General features: G+C 50.0%; 1 protein-coding gene across 4 annotated transcripts in view; it reads left to right on the forward strand.

Annotated features, from left to right (window-relative positions):
- RHBDL3 (rhomboid like 3) overlaps positions 1-8507 on the forward strand; it is a 57604-nt gene extending 49097 nt beyond the window's left edge. For 3 of the 4 annotated variants that reach the window (XM_032162933.2, XM_032162935.2, XM_032162934.2), the window contains 2 exons: positions 2219-2279; positions 7394-8507. In XM_032162933.2, the coding sequence (XP_032018824.1) occupies positions 2219-2279; positions 7394-7665 (333 nt within the window). In that variant the 3' untranslated portion in view covers positions 7666-8507. Of the gene's footprint in view, positions 1-1448; positions 1799-2218; positions 2280-7393 lie in introns of those variants that run through there. The other variant, XM_032162936.2, reaches the window with a different exon arrangement.
- The last annotated feature ends 764 nt before the right edge of the window (positions 8508-9271 follow it).

Below are 9271 nucleotides of genomic sequence, written 5' to 3' on the forward strand. Positions count from 1 at the left end.
CTCGGCCTCCCAAAGTGCCGGGATTATAGGCGTGAGCCACCGCCTTTTTAAGGCTGAATTGTATTCTGTTGTATGTATATATCAGCAGGTGAAAACGTTATCCTGCCATCTGCTTCTTAGCTTGGAACATGTCAGCAAGTGAAGATTAGACTTTCCACCTAAAAAGGGGGAAGGCAGGTGGCTCACGTCACCTTTTGTGAAGAAGGGGTTGCTGGTCAGTGAGGAAGAGTGGGGGAAGGGAGGGGGTGGGCAAGAAACCAAATTTATAGACATATGTATGTATATTGCATTTATCCATCCATCCATGGACACTCGGGTGGCTTCCACATCTTGCCTATGGTGAATAATGCTGCTATGAACATGGGTACCGCTTTTTTTATTTTTTATTTTTTTTGAGACAGAGTCTGGCTCAAGTGATCCATCTGCCTCGGCCTCCCAAAGTGCTGGGATTACAGGCATGAGCCACTGCGCCCAGCCGGGTATCACTTTTAAGGGAGAATTGAAACCCATGGAGGGGACATTATAGGGAAGGAAAGCCTGGCAAGCAACAGCAAGAAGAACCGTTAGGGATGAGAGCCCTTCCCAGGGCTCCCAGGGAGGCAGGGAGCACCCCATCACATGGGATGGAGGGCCATCTTGTTGGCTACTTGGCAGTGGGTGTCTGCCTTTGGGAAGAGATGTCCCATTAGATGATTCCCAAGTTTCCTCCCATCCTTTCAGCTTGAAAAGGGGCTGTGGTGCCCACCATCCGCTAACTGAGCCAGCTCAGATTGGGTCGCTAGATTCAGGGGAGGGCACTGACTCCTGTTTTGTTCCTCGTCTCCTGGCAAGGCTCCTCTGTGGGCAGACACCAGCAGATGACAACGATATCCTGCCATCTGCTTCCTAGCATGGAACATGTCGGCAAGCGAAGATAGGCTTTCCACCTAAAGCGGGACCGCGGGTGGCCCACACTTCACTTTCTGTGAAGAAGGGGTTGCCGGTCAGTGAGGGAGGATGGAGAGAAGGGAGGAGGTGGGCAAGAAATGAAGGCTGTGAGGATTTCCCCCTCTTTGGCATCTGCTCTGTGTCCTAATTGCTTGACTGAAGCTTTCATAGGTGCTAGCGTCCATGCCAGTGTTCAGGGCCTCCGTAAAGTTACACGGGTGTTCCTGCAACCTCAAAGAAGTGCCAGACATGCCCCCGAGCTGGGCCTGGGCCAGGCAGCAAAGGCAGATTGGGTGGTGGGAGGGAACCAAAGTCCCCTGGTTGTGCCCTCCTTCCCTGGGGCTTATGTGTTCCAGGAAGATTCCGGGCTCATTTCTGTGCATTTGCACCTCTGTATAAATGAAATAGTGCTTTGAATGCACTGCAGGAGTGCCTCTCAAAGGAACCCTGTGGTGAAGTCTTTTGTAAAGTGAAAAGTCCTTTTGTAAAGTGAATAATTGTACTGTTTATCTGCTTTGGAGGTTCCAAGTTTTCCGAGATTCTCAGGGGAGAGAGGGAGTTGTTTGAAGGCCACCTGGCCCACCCCCTCTCCAGCATCTGATTCTCCACTGGAGCATCCTTTCCGAGTGACGTGAAACTCCCGATGGTGGGAAACTCACGACTCCTGCAAGACGGACCATTCTATCTCTGGAGAGTTCTGCTTACTAGAAATGGAAACTTACTCTGAGCTAAAAAGTCTCTCTCTGAAGTTTTCATCCATTGCATCTTCTGCTTGCAGGTTACACTGAATCGAATGTGCCCTTTCCTTGTGTTGACTCATCTGATATTTGACAACAATGAACTTGACCCCTGAGTCTCCTCTTTTTTGAACTAAAAGATCCTGGCTTCCCCATTCATTCCTCATTTGCAGGATTTTGAGCTCTTTTATCATCCTGGTGGTTCTGCCTTGACTTTGCTTGGTTGGCTATCCTGCATCCTTTGCAACCATGGAGCCCAGCAATGAATGCAGCTCTGGGATGTTCTCTGTTCATGTTGAGGAGACAGGGCCTCTCCTCTTCCTAGATCTGGAGTCCCTTCCTCTGTTAGTCGAGCTCAAGAACTTTTATGACAGGAGTAAACTTGCTGTTGCCTAAAATCTCAAAGCCATGTGGTGTGTTCTGCTACTAAGCCACAACCCTCTCATTCAGGACTTCGTGGAGATCCTTATTTTAATGTCAGGTTTTCTTAAGCAAGACACACCAGCAGAAGAGTGGTCTAATCTGGAACTGACTGAACTCTCCTTTTTCCCTAGAACTGGTCAGGCATGAAGTGCCAGTTCAAGCTGCTGCGGATGGCTGTGGCCCTTATCTGTAGTAAGTACTGATGGGGCACTGGGGGACCAAAGCCTGGCACCAGGCCCTGGGGTTCAAAGATGGCACAGTCCCTGCCCTTCACGGGCTTGTGGTCAAGAAAAAAAAAGTGGGACATAATGATGTGCAAAAATGTAGGGATATTGTGAGAGCTGTTTGTTCTGCTGTGCTGCTTCGTAACCATTCATCTTTTATTTATCTATTTTTTAAAATTATATTTCCATCTTTTTTTTTGAGACAGGGTGTCTCCCTCTGTCATCCAGGCTGCAGTGCAGTGGCACAATCATAGCTCACTGCAGCATCAGACTCCTGCCTGGGCTCTGGTGATCCTCCCTCTTCAGCCTCCCAAATAGCTGGGACTACACATGTGTGGTACCATGCCTGGCTGTTTAAAATTTTTTGCAGAGATGGGGGTCTTGTCATGTTGCCCAGGCTGGTGTTGAACTCCTGGGTTCAAGCAATCCTCCTGCCTTGGCCTCTCAAGTTGCTGGGATTACAGGTGTGAGTCACCATGCCCAGCCTTTTATTTTATTTTATTTTTATTTTATTTTATTTTATTTTATTTTATTTTATTTTATTTTATTTATTTTATTTTATTTTATTTTATTTTATTTTATTTATTTTATTTTATTTTATTTTATTATTTTTAATTTTTTTTAATTTTATTTTATTTTTTTTGAGATGCCCCCTCTGTCCCCAGGTAGACGCAGTGGATGGTCTCAGTCACCACAACAAGTAGCTATGATTACAGGCACGTGCCACCACATCCAGCTACTTTTTTGTATTTTTTGTAAAGATGGGGTTTCACCATGTTGGCCAGGCTGGTCTCAAACTCCTGACCTCAGGTGATCTGCCCGCCTTGGCCTTCTAAAGTGCTGGGATTATGGGCGTGAGCCACCATGCCTGGCCCCAGCCTATTTTTTCATCTTTTTATTGACGTATAATATACAAACAGAAAAGTGCTTAAGGACCAGCACCCAGATCAAGACAAATAACTTCGTAACCTTTTTGGTCATGGAACTGATCCTTTGAGATCCCTTGTTGAAAGTCCAAGGCCCTGTCGCCAGAAAAATACATATATGTGCACTCGTGCATACACACATATATCAAAAGCTGCAGTTTTAGCAGGTTCACAAACTGTAACTAGTCCAAGAACCTCTAGGAACAAGATGTCTTCAGGGCCCTAGTTGGGAGAGCTCAGTTCTACCTACAGAGGTCATTCTGAGTGTTAGAGGCAAGCATGTGTCCACCAAGTAAACACAGTGTAAGAGGACATTTCAGGCAAAGCTGCAGCCTGAACTAACACATAGATGGGTGAAGGGTCATGGCCAGTGAGTTGGTTAGCAAAACCAAGAAATTCGTTTTGGGACTGTGTGTGATTTTGATCAGAGATAAAGTTAGTGAAATAGTATGAGTCAGATTGTTAAGGGCTTTAAATGCTAAGAAAAGAAAATGTACTTCACTTTGCATTCCCTGGGATCCCACTGGGGGGCTTTCAACAAGAGACTTATTGATGGATAACCAGAGTTTTAGAAAACCAGTCAGGCTGCAGTGTGGAGAATAGATTGTGGGGACAAGGGGGATAAGACCAGAGGCCAAAGGGCTCTTTCTGAGATCGAAAGAGATGAGTCTGAACAGAAGCAGTGAAGGTAGGGGCCGGGCAGTGTGGCTGACGCTTGTAATCCCAGCACTTTGGGAGGCCAAGGTGGGAGGATCACTTGAGCCCAGGAGTTCAAGACCAGCCTTGGCAATATAGCAAGACCTTGTCTCTACAAAAAAAAAAAAATACAAAAAAATTAGCCAGGCATGGTGGCTTGTTCCTGTAGTCCTAGCTACTTAGACAGAGGCAGGAAGATCTCTTGAGCCTAGGAGTTCAATACCAGCCTGGGCAACAGAGCAAGACCCTGTCTCTACAAAAAAAAAAAAAAATTAAAATTAGCCAGTCATGGTGGCTTATGCCTATAGTCCTAGCCCAGGAGCTTGAGGCAGCAGTGAGCTATGATCATGCCACTGCACTTCAGCCTGTGTGACAGAGCGAGACCCTGTCTTAAAAAAAAAAAAAGAAAGAAAAGAAAAAAAGAAAAGGCCGGGCACAGTGGCTTACGCCTGTACTCCCAGCACTTTGAGAGGCCGAAGCAAGTAGATCACCTGAGGTCAGGAGTTCGAGACCAGCCTGACCAACATGGTGAAACCCTGTCTCTACTAAAAATACAAAAATTAGCCGGGTGTGGTGGCACACGCCTGTAATCCCAGTTACTCAGGAGGCTGAGGCAGGAGAATCCCATGAACCTGGGAGGCGGAGGTTGCAGTGAGCCGAGATCATGCCACTGCACTCCAGCCTCAGCAACAGAGCGAGACTGTCTCAAAAAAAAAAAAAAAAAAGCAATGATAGAAGAGGGAGTGAACGCATTTTCTCATCCAGTCCTCCAAACCCACCTAAAAAGGGTATTATTATTAGCTTAATTTATAGGTAGAAACTCCAGGCTCAGACAGTTAGTTTCCTAGCCCAAGGTCACCCAGCTAAGAAGTGATAGAGCCAGAATTCAGAGCCAACGTGTGCCATTTCAAATGTCCCACATGTTAGCCAAGCTAGACAGCACCTGGGCTTTCTCTGGGTCAGCCACCTGCCGTGTAGGTAAGAGGAAGACTGAGTCCGAACAAACCTGGGATGGAGGGTCAGGCCTGGGAGAGCTCGCTTCAATTCACGTCCACCTTCCTTACTTCTTACCCCATGGCTTTCAAGAAATTGGGTCTGCCCCTGACCCTCTGTGGGTCTCTCTGGATCTGTTTCCTGGAAGAAGCTGGAGGATCTCTCATCCCAGGAAGGACCTTCCAGCCTTAAAACCTGAGGACTCCTTGAGTCAGGGCATTAGGGTGCAGTGGGGTGGCAGTGGGTATGGCATAGCTTCTGCGTCTGCTTAGGCTCTGAGTTTGTTCGTTTTTGAGGAAGGAAAGAGAAGCATGAGTCTTGTTTAAAAAAAAAATCCGGCCAGACACGGTGGTTCACGCCCGTAATCCCAGCACTTTGGAAGGCCGAGGCGGGCGGATCATGAGGTCAGGAGATAGAGACCATCCTGGCTAACACGGTGAAACCCCGTCTCTACTAAAAATACAAAATACCGGGTGTGGTGGCACACGCCTGTAGTCCCAGCTACTGGGGAGGCTGAGGCAGGAGAATGGCGTGAACCCGGGAGGCGGAGCTTGCAGTGAGTCGAGATCGCGCCACTGCACTCCAGCCTGGGCAACAGAGCGAGACTCCGTCTCAAAAAAAAAAAAAAAAAATCCAACCGTAAACATCATAAAAACTAAAATGCTGTATCGGAGTTGGAGACCATCATCTTTCAAACCTCCTTTATCAAACCCTGGACCTAGGGAGCCAAGGCTGGAAGGCTGTCCCAGGGCAAGAGTGGGGGGAGCGGAGGGCGGAGGGTCGGTCCCTGGATGCGCCTTTTCTGCCATCTATCGGCCATCCTTGGAGTTGCAGGGCTCAGCCCAGAAGGCTGGGCAACCCCAAGGGAAATGAAGGTCCCTGGAGGTTCTGGCACCCCCTGCAGTGGTTAGGGTGGAGAGAAATGCCCTGGCTGATTAACTGGTACCTAAATAGGTATAAAATTCCCTTCAGAGGGCTTTATTTCAACGTCAATTTTTTTTTTTTTTTTTTTTGAGACGGAGTCTCGCTCTGTCGCCCAGGCTGGAGTGCAGTGGCGCAATCTCGGCTCACTGCAAGCTCCGCCTCCCGGGTTCACGCCATTCTCCTGCCTCAGCCTCTCCGAGTAGCTGGGACTACAGGTGCCCGCCACCACGCCCGGCTAATTTTTTTGTATTTTTAGTAGAGGCGGGGTTTCACTGTGGTCTCGATCTTCTGACCTCGTGATCCGCCCGCCTCGGCCTCCTAAAGTGCTGGGATTACAAGCGTGAGCCACCGCGCCCATCCTCAACGTCAAATTTGCCTTGGTTTTCTCATCTGTAAAATGGGAATAATAATACCTACCCTCAGTGTTCTTTTGGTAGTGGATAATGGGATGGCAGTTTCCTAGCACCCGTCGTTTCAAGAGACTCATCCCCACTTGACTGGCTGACCCAAGAAGTTCACACAAGAAGCGTGGATTGGTGATCAGGATGAAGGCATCTTAGAATCTGTTAAGGGTCTGGGTGTGGTGGCTCATGCCTGTAATCCTAGCACTGTGAGAGGCTGAGGCAGGAGAGTCACTTGAGCCCAGGAGTTCAGGCCCGAGCAACATAGTAGGACCTCATCTCTACAAAAAAAAAAAAATTTTTTTTTAATTACCCAGATGTGGTGGTGGGTGCCTGTAGTCCCAGCTACTTGGGAGGCTGAGATGGGAGGATCACCTGAGCCCGGGAGGTTGAGGCTGAAGTGAGCTGTGATGGTGCCGCTGTACTCCAGCCTAGAGTGAGACCTGTGTCAACAAGAACAACAAAAAGAATCTGTTAAGCGGTCAATTCAGCAGTTTGTTGGGGTCGGGGTTTTCTTTTTTTGTTTGTTTTTGAGACAGTCTTGCTCTGTCGCCCAGGCTGCAGCGCAGTAGCGCAATCTCAGCTCACTGCAACCTCCACCTCCTGGGTTCAAGCAATTCTGCCTCAGCTTCCTAAGTAGCTGGGATTACAGGAGCCCACCACCACACCCAGCTAATTTTTGTATTTTTAGTAGAGACAGGGTTTTACCATGTTGGCCAGGCTGGTCTCGAACTCCTGACCTCAAGTGATCCACCCACCTCGGCCTCCCAAAGTGCTGAGATTACAGGTGTGAGCCGCCGTGCCCGGCCAAATGTCACCTCTTTAGAGAGGTCTTGCGTGACTCCCTGAGCTAAAGAATTTCCCTCCTTAAACCAGGCATTGCTTTTACATCACCTGTTTCCCCCCATAGATGTCTCTCTTCCTGAAATTATCTTATGTATGTGATCGCTTACTGGTTTATTGCTAGACCCTGTAAGCTCTGGGGGAAGAGATTTACCTGCCTCCTTCACTACTGTGTCCCCAGTGCAGAGAATGGTGCTTGGCCTAATAGGGAATGAATTCATGGGTGGGTGATGAAGTGAAGGCCCTCAGCCCCTGCTCAGGGCCCTCCTGTGACATCTCTCTGCTTCCTCCCCTTGCAGTGAGCATGGAGTTCGGGCGGGCCGTGTGGCTCCGCTTCCACCCATCGGCCTATCCCCCGTGCCCTCACCCAAGCTTCATGGCGCACTTGGGTGGCGTGGCTGTGGGCATCACCCTGGGCGTGGTGGTCCTGAGGAACTACGAGCAGAGGCTCCAGGACCAGTCACTGTGGTGGATTTTTGTGGCCATGTACACCGTCTTCGTGCTGTTCGCCGTCTTCTGGAACATCTTTGCCTACACCCTGCTGGACTTGAAGCTGCCGCCTCCCCCCTGAGGGCTGGAGGCCCAAGGTCGGGGAGGGGAGGGAAAAGCAGCACCCACAGGGAGCGCCTTCGAGGTTTCTTCTCATCACCAGCTTAACTAGGCCGGGCAGGCGAGGACAGAAGACTCTGGGCCGCTATAATGTTTGTGTTTAGATTTGGACACACAGTGGAGACCCTTTTCTGAAAGGCACCTGGCGGAGGAGTTGATGTGGCTGCTGTTGTTTTTCTCGGCTGCTCTGATGACATCGGGCCAGGGTGAAGGTCTGGGGTGGGGTGTGAGAGTGGCCCTCCCTCACCTGGGCTGGGCTTCTTCCATGGGGCCTCGCTGCTGCGATTGAGCAGCAGCTTCTTCCTCATCCTCTACCCTCAGAGACCCTAAGAGACATGGGAAGGCTCGAGGGTTGTTGCAGCCAGGCATGGCCCCTCTCTAGCTCAGAGATAATTACAGGCCGTGTGGTGTCTCCTTGACACCTGCTGGGTCTGGAGCTCCAGTAAGAAGAGGGCCTACTGGACATGTCAGCTGTGACCTGGCTGAAACCAGGGTGCCCTCCTGAGCTGGTTGGTGGGCACTGGGGCATGATCTGTTGTGCCTGGGTTGGGCAGAGCAGGGAGGCTGTAGGCTCTAGGCCCCCTCTTGTGCTGGGGGTACCCAGTGAGAGGGACCCAAGCAGGGGGAATAAACTTCATTCCAAGTTCCACCCTGGAGAAGACGACCCAGGACCAGCTTCAGACTTCTCCCTCCCTTTCTTCCAGGATATTGGCATCTCACACCGGTGCCCCAGCCTTCATGCCCAGCCTTGTTTTAGGGTCTTTTTCTTTCCTTTTGCTGCCCTAACACTACTTTGTGCCTCTCTTTGGTTATGGAGACAGTGTTTTGAAACATTCATGCGTGTGTGTGTGTGTGTGTGTGTGTGTGTGTGTGTGTGTGTGTGTGACGGGAAAGGTCACTGAGGCAAGTCAGCGCCGGCAGAGAAGGCATGGCGGATGCAGGGGGCCCACGTGGGCGTCCGTGAGAGGTAAGAGACCATGGTGTGCTATGGTTGCTGAGTGTCCTTGCTTTGACAAAGCCTGCCCCCTTCCTTCGCATCTCCTGTCCCTTCCACACCTGCCCCTGAGCATCACTGACTGGTGGCAGAATGGCGCTGCTGGAGGGAGAGCTCAAGGCCTCCGGGGATCCTTGGATGCTGAGGTTTGCCAGGTTCAGCTCTTGTTTCCCTCTGAGATGGCCTTCATATCCAAAAAGGTTCCATCCTATCTCCCTTAGGAGAGAAAGAGCTTTGGGGGTGCAAGAGAGGCTGGTGTAGGAATGTTGAGGCCATGTATCACTTTGAGTTAGGGGGACAGGAGGCTACAGGAAGAGGAAGTCAAATTTAGTTGGAAAACTTTGCCTTGGGAGAATTGTTGGGTGCGTGGATGAACCTCAGAGGGAGGGCAGCCAGTAACCTCAGGGGCTTCGATGCGGGAGAGAACACAGTGGTTATCAAATCCACCCCACCCCATTTTACAGGTGGGAAAACAAGATGGGGGGAATGACCCTCCTAATAGGAGCTGGTGCAGGCCCCGAATGGAGGGCATGAGGATGACCTTTGACAAAAGATGACACTCCCTTTATTGTGC

Source organism: Hylobates moloch, unplaced genomic scaffold (genome assembly GCF_009828535.3).
Source record: "Hylobates moloch isolate HMO894 unplaced genomic scaffold, HMol_V3 SCAFFOLD_10, whole genome shotgun sequence".
Classification (NCBI taxonomy): Eukaryota; Metazoa; Chordata; class Mammalia; order Primates; family Hylobatidae; genus Hylobates; species Hylobates moloch.